The following is a 13,813-nucleotide window of genomic DNA, read 5'->3' on the forward strand; positions in this document are numbered from 1 at the left end:
AATAAGAACCTCATTAGAATTCATGGTGATTCAGTGTCTGGAGGTTTAGCTGATCTGTGTGTGTGTGTGTGTGTGTAGAACTCAGGTCTGGAGACAGAGAGCGTCAGGACTCTGGCTCACAAACTCGGCGCCTCGGCCAAAAACCTGCAGAACTTCATATCCGGCCGCCGCCGCAGCAGCCAATCAGAGAGCAGGTCCTCACGGCGGCTTCCAAACGATCTGCTGACCTCCGTGGTCGACCTCATCACCGCTGCCAAGAGCCTGCTAGCCTGGCTGGACAGGTAAAATGCTTATATACTTGCTTTGTTCCTCTTCAACATTCAAAATCCAAGGCTTTATTGTCATGTGCACAGTAGCTACAGTGTAGATATGGAAATGGAAAAAACGTAAGTCCCAGGCTCCTCCAACAATGCAACATGAATATATTTAGGATATAAAAGAAATACAACCAATGAACTAATAAAAATAGTGAAAAAAAAGTGATTTATTTGACTGTGACATGTCAAAATGTATTCCAAAAAAAAGGCGACACAGGTGCTTTAGTGGTTCATTCATTCATTTGTACCCAGATAGAAACAATTGGCATGTAGCTCAATTTTAATTAGCTGCATTCGTTATACTTGTGTTAATGTAGGATTTTATGTAGATGTAAAATCTGTTTTATGTCAATTCTATGGTGCATTTCATCAAAATGGGAAGTATTGCACAAAGTCTGGTAACTTTTTGAATAAAAAGTAGAAGGAGGCAGTTATAGTTTGGTTTGGTTAGCGAGGAAGGTGCATATTTTTGGACCACCTTTTATAATTTATGATAAGCTTCAGAATAATTATTGTTCTTTAGTAACTTCAACAAGTTATGTTGTAAATATATGATATATGAAGTGCTGAAACGACTAGCCAACTGCTGGTCAAATGCTCAAGGCAGAAATGTTTATTATTGTTTGATTTACTCATATCCGGAGGGGAAATTTGTGTTGCAACAGCAGAAATTACAGACGAATAGAGAAAGGTACAGAATCATTAATAACTAATTTAGTAAGTGTTTGAGATAAAAAAAGAAATGGAAACTCTACAAGATCCAGTTAAATTGAACAAAACCCATTCTAACATAGCCTAATGCAGCAATCTAACAATAATGATATGCAGCCTTGATGTATTAAATACTTTATTTGGAAGGGTTATTATTCTTCCCTCAGTTGATCCAGCACCTGTAAAAGTTTCATATTGTTGTATGTTCAAAAGCTCCAATGCACAAAACACAAACTCTCTTGCAGCTGTTGGTTGTTGACATCTTTTGTGAAAGACATTTTTCTCTATGTTTTTTCTCTCTCTCCCTCTGTTCTCTTCTTCTCTCTGTCACTTCATTTATTCATGACTCGACACAAACTCCTGTACACGACACATGTCAGATAGGAAACTAAAGGTCTTTGACATCGGCTTCTCGAAATGCCAGGCACCCACATCTGTCCTTAGGCCACCGAGACACACAAAAGCATAAAGCCACGTCCAGAAGCACTCAGACCCATAGAAACACCCACGCACTTTGTACATAACACAAACATTTGCAGGCACACTCCCCACACCTGCACACACTGACACACACACACAAAGCACACACACGTTCGCCCACGCCTGATGATGCAACTGTAAATGGCAAAGCGACATTCAGAAAGTGATAGACTCAGCAGGGCCGGAGCTTCATGCTCTCTATTCTTCATTCCTGAGATATAGCACTGTCAAATACTCAGTTTTACCTTTTAACCAAACAGGAAGAAAAGCATATTTTCCATCGGGCACACTGGTGAAATGAACAAAAGAATATAATCCCAACTGAGCTTTTATTAAAATGAAATCTCATCTCCTAAAATTTGGTTTCTTACTGCATAGGGAAAGCAAAGGAGCGAGTACAAAAAGCATGAATTTGAGATGAGTGGTGGATAGGATGAATTCAGAATTCAGTAATAGATCCTAACGATGGTTAGGGTTTCCAAGCTGGGCTACATTTTTTCCTATATTAATACCCATAAGAGGGCTTACTTCTAGACTGTTTATCAGAATGCTGACATTAGCACAAACCATGTTAAAACTGAAGTGTTATCTCCCACTGTTAGCTAGCTAGACCTCCCGAGGATGCAGAAACATGTATTAAGTAACAGCGTGGGTAAAGCACAGATCACCTTATTCCTGCCTCTGATACTCTAATGTGTCCTTTTTTATCCCCACGCAGACATCACATTAAATCTGTCAGGGAAAAAAGTTAAATTATTTTTCCATGATTACTAAAATGTGCAGCATCTTCTTCCTTTGGACTCTTCATTCCCTCTTTATATTCTCATATACCTTTGAATTAGTAACTTGGCCACAGAGACTACTAGAATTTTTATAATATGTTTTGCTGATAGCATAAAAGTGGCGGTGTTTATCTTTTTTGTATTTTCAATCAATTTAGTGAATAAGCAGACTCTACGTTTTGAACAAAATATGGGGGGCAAAAATGGGTTGTATTGAGAGAATACTACATTGGAGCTTTTTTGACCTGAAACTATATTATTTTTATTTATACCCCACACATTTGGACGCCGCCAATGTCATAGCATTATCTTAAGATTTCCTGGAGTTTTTTTACGGTTGGATCCTGACGGTTAGCAAACAATCCTTGTAGCCTCAGGTTCTGCATATATATAGCACACAGCCTCAATACTAATGACCCAAATCACACACAAACCACAGATATAGCATTCACTAGAGGCTGTGGCTGAGTTTTAATCTGGGTCTTTAGAGCAGTGAAACGTCTGTGTGTGTGTGTGTGCTTTTGTTGTTAATTTCATCAAACTGGTGCAACCAGTGGTGGAAGTGCTTTCCCTTAAGTAATACGCCTTTTGAGATAACAGTCATTTTCTTTCTCATGCTACTTTGTACTTTAGATTCCACTACAAGGGAAATGTTGAACACTTGATCTGACCTAAAATATTATACTTTGTTATAGGGCTGTTCGATTATGGCAAAAATCATAATCACGATTATTTTGGTCAATAATTGATTATTAAATACGATTATTCATTGACTTTGAAAACATCCATTTATTGAACTTTAAAACAAATACAAATAATAATTTGAACAGTATCTTTTTAACTGTTGATTACCCTGAACGTATACATAATTCAACTGAAAAACCAATACAAAAATAAATGATACATTTATATTCACATTTAAATAAATAATATCAAAATAATAAATACAAATAAACAATATCAACAAATATTTTGGCGCGCACTTCCACAAGCTACTAAACATATATAAATATGATAAATAAAAATAAATTAGACTAAAATAAATTAGATCAAATATGTTGCAGTGCACTGTCACAACCTAGCAAAGCAAAATAATCGTTTTTTTTCAATTATGTTGTTTTCGTAATTGTGGCAGGCCAAAATCGTAATTGCGATTAAAATACGATTAATTGCACAGCCCTACTTTGTTATACGTCAAACTACCAAACAATCTGTCAGAGTATAGCTAAAAAGATTTCTTGATTGGTTGAGCAGAAAACTAACTAGCAAGTGTTTTAATAATCATTAAAGTTATTTTGCCTTTCAAAGATAAATCCATACTTAAAAAAAGATGTTCTATTCATAACATAGCTCCACCTCAACCAACTACAACAGTAAAATCCTGCTTGATGCATAAAGATATATATGAAAATAGCAAAATAAATACTTTTATTTACAGAACATTTCCAATGCAGGACTTTTACTTTTAACAAAGGATTTTGTACTACGTGGTATTATACTTTTTCTAAAGTAAAGAGTCTGAATACTTTCTGTCATTAAGCCTGAAGGTACATTTATTATGATAATGACTTTTAAGTAACACTGTATGCGTTAGTGTTAATGTCTCTGTGTCTGTATGCAGTAATTAGCACCAACATGGTTCTTATCGCTAACACCTTGTTCACACCTGAATAGTCTATTATGTTACAACCGACCCGGTGCCTCATTTGTAAACATTGTGTCGGCACAAAAAAGGTTTTTAAAGACCCTCTCCTATCAGGAAAAAAAGATGCACACATCAGTGGAAACTCTATGCATACAAAATGTGGGAGACTTTGGGAATTAATGGTGCCAATGTAAAAAAAATATAATAAATATAGCCATAGCTATTATCTCTCAACAGCATAAACCGTTTTGTTTTGGTTTGTTTGTTTCTAAAATTACAAGTAGTCAGTAGAGGAGTTTAAATTGGTGCTCTCAGGACAGAATGGCTTATGTACAGGGTGCGTACGGGTGCTGGAAATCCTTGAAAATGCTTGAAATTGTACGAGGTGTTTTCAAGGTTTGAAAAGTGCTTGAATTTTGGGAATGGTGCTTGAATTCGGGATAAAGTGCTTGAAATTGTAAATGCTTTACTTCGCTTTTTAGATTAAAAGAAAATAAAGAAGTCGGAGCGCGCTTAATTGCTTCGCTTTTACATAAAACAGCTCCGCTCCGGCCGTCTCGCGCAATGCGCGTGACCGGCAAGTGTTTTTGTTACGTGTGTGACCTGTGCATTCTGATGAGAGTGATAGATGACAGTATGCCAGGAGGTTGCCGTTTCAACGAGCGTTGGCTAGCAGAAGACAAATACAAGCCATGGCTAAGGTCAAGCGAAGCCCAAGAGTAGCCTCCTGCAAAGTGTGCAACAATAACGATGCGAGAGTCTGCGCTGACGAGCGACACACCACACGAAAGGTACGCCGTAGTAGAGCATTTTAGATTAGGCTATCGTTGCATGTAAAATACATGACACTTTTCTCTGTGCGCGGCAAAACAAGCTCGCCAAAATGGCTTCACTAGTCTGGCAGTATTTTAAGTGTCCGAAAATGACAATAAAATAGCGGTATGCAACGTGTGTGTGAAGCAGAAATTCTGCAGCTCCACCCGCTGTGACGGACCGGTGAGCGGAGCAGAACACACATTAAGAGTTAGACCTAACACACTTAGCTATTTTATCTACCTCTGGAACAAGCTAAACTAGTTATAAATATATTTATTCTTCACTGTCGGGTCTCTCATTACTGGATCAGTGAGCTGCAGGAGATACTGACGGGCTGTCAGGGGAGAGAGGAAAAGAGAGCGCTTCCGCTAATTTCTCCCGTGTTATTATCCCAAGTTAATATAAACTTGAATAATGTACTTCATTTGAATGTAATAATTATGTTGGTTGGTTGGTTTGTGGAAGCGCCAGTGAATGAGCCCCATTAACTGAGTTTTAAACATCACTTTAAATGGAAGATCCCCATAGGCCCCGCCCACTCGATCGGATCGGCGATCGGTATCGGCCGATACTGATTCCGGCGATCGGCCCCAAAATTGGCGATCGGAGCATCCCTAATAATTGTATATGATATGTTTTATAATGATTGATCATTAAAGTGTTATCAAAGCTGGTAAAGGTGCAGCTAGTTTGAATGACTTTGTATACTGCAGGGTAGCTTGTGAATTTACTCCAGGTGGAACTAAAGTCTGATTTAACACTTGATTATATTTCACATCATTGATCCACATCTGTAAAGTAACTAAAGGTATTAAATACATGTAGTGGAGTAAAAGTACACCATTTACCTCTGACTTGTGTTTACTGCCAACCTAAAAGTACCTCAAAAATAGTAATAAATAATGTATTGAAAAGTTATTTGGCTGATTGTTTTATATTGGCTCAGCCAGGTTATATGGGATGCCCAGTCTACGTACAGATGGGTCACTCATTTTGAAATATTAAACTTAGTTTTCTTTTCTAAATTTTTTATTTTTCATCCTCATGGAGAATGCTATTATGAAACACACATTTGGTTGTTTATAGCATAAAGAACATCTGATTTAATGTGAGGTAGGGAAATAATCATTTGAGTATAAGTATGTGTATATAAATATGTAATGTACAACAGCTGTAAGATGCTTGAAAAGCTTGAAAATGCACCTTGAAAATGCTTGAAAAGTGCTTGAATTTGACTTTGGAAAAGGTGTAAGAACCCTGTATGTACCTTGTGTGCTAATGCATGATTCATCTGTCCCCCTTTCCTGTGTGGTGGAACATTACTGATGCATTTCCACTTTTCTGCTTTCTCCCGTATCTAAAGATATTTTAATGGGTTTGGATTTAGGAGCTGCTACTAATTTGTCTTGTTTTTTAGCCTGTAGCCTTTCATTCACTTGGATGTATTTGTTTTCTTGGTCACAACAGAGCTATTGACCTAAAGAGCAGCTGCAAACTGTGCCATTGTTTGTAAAGTTTCATATTTTGCATAAGTAGTTTTACTTTTCAAATGTTCACATGTCTTTTAATGACAATTTGCTTTTTAAACCCTTCCTATTTTTGCACATAAAAAAACAAATATGTATAATCTGAGGTCCATCAACTTTCAAAGTTAACTACAGGTTTAATTCCTTATTTAAGGGGTGTTAATATTCTTCTAATTTACAACAACAGTGATGAGACAATTAGTTGATTAAATTATTGAATCCTTCCAAAAAACTAACAATTTGGACTGTTTTTTATTTTAGTGAGTACATTTTCAAGCAAAGACTCCACACATTCTCTGTTTACAGATTCTTAATTTTGAAGATGTTATGCTTTTAATTTAACGTAGTTGTAAATGGAATATATTGGAGTTACAGCACAGCTAGCACTGATAGTGAAATTATTAGTTTTTAAGTTTTAAATTATCACACACCTTCCAGATACACATACTAAAAACCTTGGTCGCCATTGGTTCCAGCAAGTTAACAAATAAATGAAAATGTAACCAAAATACTTTAGATAGGAACCGCTTTCTTGACATTTAACAACCAAAAATAACAGAGATAATAAATAATTAAAATGTCATACCTGCTTATGATAAACCCCCTAGTGTATTCAATGTTCTAGCTCCACATACAACTCCTCTTATTTAGAACTCACAAACAGCGTCATTCATGAATGAGTCGTAAAACAAATTCCTCTAAATGTGTGTGCTTGTTTATGTGTGTTTATGAGTATCTTTCTCTCTTAACAACGCTCCTTTCAATCCCCCTGTACTTTATCTAATGCAGCAAAGACATTTTGAGACATACTGCTGTGTTATCTGTTCCTCCCAGGTCTCCCTTTGCTTCAGTGGCAGACTACTCAGTAACCCGAAATAATGTCATTCAGCTCTGTCTGGAGCTCACCACCATTGTACAGCAGGTGTGTGTAATTGTTTGTGTGTGTGCGTGTGTTTTAAAGGCTTTTGGTTGTCATAGAATGCTGTGTGTGGGTGTGATGCAGCAGCCTTAGACTCGCATCCCCGAAGCAAGACTCAATTATTTGCTATGTAAGCCCTTACAGTCTGTCTTTTGTATGACTGATATGTGTGTAAATCAAGATAAATGTGTCTGTTTGTGTGGGCGTTTTTATACTAGGGTATAGAGTATGCAGGTGCAGGGTTCAGTAATGTGAGGCTCAGACAGTATACAGAGCATTTTGACAGTGTGTGTTTCTGAGCATTTGCAAGACAGGGTGTTCTGCTCGCGCTACATTAAATTCTGCTTTTCCCCCAGGACTGCACGGTGTTTGAGACAGAGAACAAAATCCTTCATGTGGTGAGTCCTGCTTCCTCAGCCAGCTGTCACTTATTTGCTCTGCATGCATGGGTGGTAGTGTCCTGTTTTATTAGAAATGTCCCACATACCCTTACTCCTAACTCTGCAATCACCAAAAGTCAAGCTGCAGTTGGACCTAGTAGTGCATTTTAAATGTACATCTTGTAGTATTTTAAAGCAATAGTTTTACATTTTGGGGAAATTGCTTTTTTGCAAAAACTCAGACAAGAAGATCAATATCCTTCTATTCAATTTGAAGCTACAGCCAAGAAGGGATTATCTTAGATTAGCATGAAGTCAGGAAAGAAAGTGAAACAAGTACCATGGCTCTTTCAAAAGTGTGAGAAAATAGCAAGGGGCAGACATCACCCAGTTAATCAGTGAGGACGCAGCTAAAAAAATGTATAGTTCTTCTTTCTTTTTGAGTTGAGAGAAGATGTTGCTACGATCTGAGGGTTACACAAGTAACCAGTTTACCATATATTTTTAAGCAAATAAAAAGGTGAATTAATTATGTAAAGGGTTATCTAAAGGGTTATGAGATTGCATTTCTGCCATTGTTTTTCACCTAATTTTGGTATACAGACTGACCGTTTGCCTGCATTAAACCAAATTCTGGTTGTGTGATTGGTCAGTACACTGGGACTACCAGCGGTAACATTAATATAGTCTTGTATACACATCATTTAAATAGCCTTAATGATTGTGTTACATATTTGGAGTGAGATATATGAGTGAAGCAAAAGGGACAGATGGAGAGTTGTATTGATTTTCTCATCAAACTCTTTGCATGATAGCAAATAAACATTGTCCAACATGTGTATATCTGCCCAGGACTATATTAATCTATACGGTTTTAGCTACCAATAAAATGGATGTATAAGACATTTAAAGAAGACAGAAGTAACAAATCCTTCCAGCATAAAAAGTCCCTGTTACCTTAGATCAGGGGTCGGCAACCTTTTTGATATGAAGTGCCATTTAAAAAAAAAAAAATTATCAGCGTGCCAACGATCGAGAATTATCAACGGGGGGGGGGGGGGGGGGGGGGGGGGGGGGGGTGTTGAGGATGTTGAGGAGCTTGACGCTCGTGATCTATCAACAGGAGGGCGGGGGGGCCTCGCTGCGGGGAAGCAGTGTGTGGACCTGTCAGCGCAACTTACATGATACCGAATTTAACAAACACATTTAAATAATTGGTTTAAACGGCATAATAATAAGGACGATCGTCCGTTCTGTGATTCTCCAGAACACACATGTTATGATATTAGGGTCATGCAGAGTGAGATGAGATCGCTGTCCCTTTAAGAGAGAGAGAGAGAGGGGTGTGGCGTGTGCGTGTGAGTATGTTTCTGGAAGTGAAACGAGGCAGCAGAAAAACAGAGGTCTGTGATGTATTTTGTGAAACAGAAGAACAGCTAAATAAATGCAACGGCCTCTCAAGAAGAGCTCGCCTCTCTCCAGTCATTTAAGCTAAAGTGGGTTATTGAACCTGAAGCTCGTTGCTTCTGCCCTCCTCGACTACGGTCTGGGAGCCGACAGGAAAGTTCAACACACAGATGGCCAGTCCGCCCCTTTGTAGCATATTATTTCAATGAGAGATGAGCAGATCGCCACTGGGCTTTCAACTAAAGACACACACAGCCACGCAAAAACTGCGACATTTGTAAAGCTCCTTATGGGTACTGCAATTTGTGAAGTGCTTTCTTCCGTGGTGAAACGATCAGCACTGCACCACGGAGGAAAGCGGCAGAAAGTCACCTGGAGTTAAAGAGAGCGGGGCTGCGTTGCGTGCATGGCTTCCTTCTGCAGGTAACGGGGAGACGCGCTCTGGCGGCGGTCTCGTTCAGGATCCGAAAATACAATTTAAATATTTTGCACACTTATTCGACTTATTCCTAGTGTGCCACTGGCTACGGTGCCGCGTGCCAATGCTGGCACGCGTGCCAGGGGTTGCCGACCCCTGCCTTAGATCAATGGTTCCCCTAATAGTGGGTAGCAAGAGTTTAATGGACCGTTTCCACAGCAGTCATTTTGACTTGTCAAGTACAGGTGTTACTAATACAAACACTAATTAAAGCTGCAAGCAGCGTTGAGCGGGTCTTCGACGCTCCGCAGGCTGTTGTCCGCACGTCGAGGTGTGTGTGTAGGTGTCTCGAGGACTCGGCCGTTGGCAAATGTGGGAAGTTTCAGGCCGATTGGACAATGTATTTAGGAGTTACAGCAGTATCATAAACATTGTGTTTGATGGCGAGTGATCTGTCGCCATGGCAACGGAATTTGATGACACCCCATAATACACCTAGATGTGTTGAGGGCTGCATCGTTATCAAACCTGTGAAGTTCTGGGCCGTTTGGAGCATGTTAACTGGAGTTATGAGAAAACCGTGTTTCACGGCGACCATTTTGTTACCATGGCAACGGCATTTGACGAAATCTCAAAACTGACACATATATGTCTTAAGGGCTGTACTGTTAGCACACATGTAAAGTTTGAACACTTTTTTATCATTTACACAGGAGCAATATCGTGCTTAACGGCGAGGGATACATTGCCATGGCAACAGCTTTTGAGGAAAACTCACTTTTGTCATATTGAGGTGTTGAGGGCCGGACCATTAACTGTCATCTGAAGTCTGGTGCAGTTTGGACCATTTTCCATTGACTTAAGACAACATTGTGTTTTATGGCGAGGGATGCGTTGCCATGGAAACGGCATATGATGACATCCCATAATTGGCGTAGAGCTGTTGAGGGCTGGACCATTAGCCATCATCTGAAGTCTGGTGCAGTTTGGATCATTTTCCATTGACTTAAGACCACATTGTGTTTTAATGGCGAGGGTTCTGTCGCCATGGCAACGGCATATGATGACATCCCATAATTGGCGTAGAGCTGTTGAGGCATGGACCGGTGATATAAAAGTGAAGATTGGGGGACGATGGGACCGTGTACATTGGAGTTACAGCGACACCATGGTAACACCATATTAAGTAACATCACATTTGACGTAGAGCTGTTCAGGGCCGCAGTGTTAACCATCACGTGAAGTTTGGTGGCGTTCTGAGTATGTCAGTTGGCGTTATGACATCATCGTGTTCCATGGCGAGGGATCGCCTAGCATCGAGCGAACGCGAACTTTGGCGCCAAATCACGGCTACGCTGTGCGAAAGAAAAAAACTTCCGTGATAACTTTGAATTGCCCATGTCTCGAGACGCTACCCGACGAATTTCGAGTCGTACGGATAAAGTCCCTGGGAGAAGATAGATTTCGTGTAGATAATCGCGTTTTTCCGACTCCAAATTCAAAATGGCCGGCTTCCTGTACGTTATTTTATACCCCTCCAAGAGGCTTTTTGGTTTGTCTCCGCACCCTAGATATGCGTAGCGAGTTTCGTTCGTTTACGTGAAAGTTAAAGTGGGGGGAGTTTACGTTAAAAACGGAAGTGGGCGTGGCCTACGCAATTTTTGACGCAAAGTTCCGGAACCAATTACACATCTGAAGTTGCACCACTTCTGACGCGCGTGCAACATTTGGTGAGTTTTCACATATGTTGCGGGGGTCAAAGGTTTATCGGTCGCTGCGCGACCGATTTCAATAGGGTCTTCGCCGACCTAGGTCTCAGACCCTAATTACTGCATTACATTGCAGTAATTGAAGGGACAGGGCCCTTGTTAATGTCATTAGTTCCACCTGCGCCTCTTCCTGTTATGAAATTTCTGCAATAGAAAAAAGGTCTGTGACAGTGAGAGAAACAAACAAGCCAGCAAGGCTGTCCAGTTTCAGGTCGGGTAAAATGTATTCTGAAAATGCTCCAGAAGAAAATAAAAACCTGTGGTGCGAATGGAGGAATACTCCAAAATATCATACGGATGATGTTGTATGTTACTGAGGTCACTATGAATATCATAGGATTCTTATTCAAATGTGTTTAGAGCCACCACTGTGGATTATCAAGAAAATGATGTCCGCTGTTTTGATTCTACCTACTTTCTACCAGGGTAATGGTCCCAAAAACCGTCAACAGCATTCAAGTTCTGTTTGGTTAACACCTGCATTATAATTCTGAGTAGGTAGATATTTCAGAGATGGAGGTTTGAAAGCACTGGACAAGTACAAACAAAACTAAATGCATAACTGAGTACTTGCTGCTAGGGGGAAATCATGTTCTTTTATTGTTATTAAGGCAGACAAATCCTACAAATGCTACAGAAGGCACCAGTAATAAACCATCACTATGTTAATAATGGCAGATTCCAATTCTGAGACATTGTATTTATATTAGGAAAGCAAATATGTTTATTTCCTCAGTAAAACCCAAGAGCAAACCTCAAATAAACAAACAAAATATGTGGTCTAAGTTTGACAAAAACAAGGAACAGGATGTTTTTGTTTTGTCTTTATCTCTGTTTTTTTTATAAAGCACCACTGCTGAACCAGTTTTATAAAAGCTCTGTGTGTTGTTATTTGTCTTCTCTCATTTTCTTCTTCTTCTCTCTAGTGCAAGACTCTGTCGGAGGTGTGTGAGCACATTGTGTGTGTGTCATCTGACCCGCTTGTTTCTCAGTCAGCCCACCTCGAGCTGGTTCACCTCACCAACATCAAACCCTCAGAAGGCCTGGTAATGACTCTGTGTGTGTGTATGTGTGTGTGTGTGTGTGTGTGTGTGTGTGTGTGTGTGTGTGTGTGTGTGTGTGTGTGTGTGTGTGTGTGTGTGTGTGTGTGTGTGTGTGTGTGTGTGTGTGTGTGTGTCTGTGTGTGTGTGTGTGTGTGTGTGTGTGTGTGTGTGTGTGTGTGTGTGTGTGTGTGGTTTAGTATCCTATTCCCTTCTGTTTTTCTGTATGCTGGTATTTATGTTATATCTATATTTTTGCCTATGTGTACAATGGCATTGTTATAGGATAAGGAACCTATATGACTTTATAGAATTACATTTGTATTCAATTTTTTTATTCTGTAGACTTGAATCAAATTTTGATTAGATGTAACATATTTGCCAGGATATAAGAAAATCCTGATATTGACAAACTGGTGGTCAAACCTTTTGTTCATTTTTATTATATTATATAGCAGAATCCAGACAACTGCTTAACAACTATTTGATAAGGATTTTTGGAAGAAAAACGTTTACAAGATACAGTTCCTGACACATTTAGAGACAGTATATTTTTGAAATGTTAGCCCTTTCAATGTGGATCCAGTTTCCAGTTATCTAGGTTTGTTAAGTTCCATTGAATCCCAAACCTTTTATGTCTCATTTGTTTTCTCAAAAAGCAATAGTTAACATATTGCAGCTTCTGATTTTAGCACACTGTGTTCTTAGGCTGGTTAAAATGACTGGCAGGTTGTGAACATTATTTCGGATGCCAGTAAAAACGTTAATGTTTCTGCCCTTCCAAGGAACAAAAGGTGAAAATACATTTGCGTTTTAGTTATTTTAGCCTTTAGTCATTGTTGACAGATACACCTAATGAGATACGATAATGCATTTTAAAGGATTCAGATTTTATAAGTGGATAAGATGCTGGAATTGAATGTTAAACAATTGCAATACTTCACCTACTGAGCTAAACTTCCCTCTGTCCATCAGGGAATGTACATCAAGTCAACCTACGACGGCCTCCATGTGATCACAGGAACTACTGAAGGGGTAAGAGGATTAGAATCCCATTTTCACACTTCCACAAACTAAACCACAGCGAAACATTGTGCTTTATCTGTGGCAAAAACAAAATGCTTTTCACAAACATCAATGAAGAGGATTTCACACCACACCAGGGGTTGTAGTGCGTAGAAAACGGAATCTCACTCCAAATATATTCAACATTTGGTTTCCAGTCCAGAGGGAATACTCTCCAAGGTTCTCTTTTTCCAGCAAGTTAAACTTCAGTATGTTGCACAACTTGCCTCCACTAGTATGCAGGGATCAATACACTTGGATCAATTAATCAGCGTTTCTTTTCTGTCTCTGTAGTCCCCAGCTGACCGCTGTAAGAAGATCCATGCAGGAGATGAAGTCATTCAAGTCAATCACCAGACTGTGGTGGGTATATTATCATTAAAGTGTGCGCGTGTGTCTGTGTATATATGTGTGTGTGTATGTGTGCGTGTGCGTGTGTGTGTGTGTACTACGATATCTTCCACATTTGTTATAGATGTTGTGTGCATGTGTGTGAGAGCATAAAAGTGCACTTCTTTAACATAAACAGTGAATTTAC

General features: G+C 39.3%; 1 protein-coding gene across 1 annotated transcript in view; it reads left to right on the forward strand.

The window, feature by feature from the left end:
• The window catches only part of cnksr2a (connector enhancer of kinase suppressor of Ras 2a), a 52,918-nt gene that overhangs the window by 17,225 nt on the left and 21,880 nt on the right, over nt 1–13,813 (forward strand). Inside the window, exons 3-8 of the mRNA XM_034147926.1 lie at nt 79–281; nt 7,112–7,199; nt 7,553–7,594; nt 12,097–12,216; nt 13,186–13,245; nt 13,570–13,638. Coding sequence (XP_034003817.1) covers nt 79–281; nt 7,112–7,199; nt 7,553–7,594; nt 12,097–12,216; nt 13,186–13,245; nt 13,570–13,638 — 582 coding nt within the window. The remainder of the gene's footprint in view (nt 1–78; nt 282–7,111; nt 7,200–7,552; nt 7,595–12,096; nt 12,217–13,185; nt 13,246–13,569; nt 13,639–13,813) is intronic.

The sequence above is a fragment of the Trematomus bernacchii genome, unplaced genomic scaffold (assembly GCF_902827165.1).
Source record: "Trematomus bernacchii unplaced genomic scaffold, fTreBer1.1, whole genome shotgun sequence".
Classification (NCBI taxonomy): domain Eukaryota; kingdom Metazoa; phylum Chordata; class Actinopteri; order Perciformes; family Nototheniidae; genus Trematomus; species Trematomus bernacchii.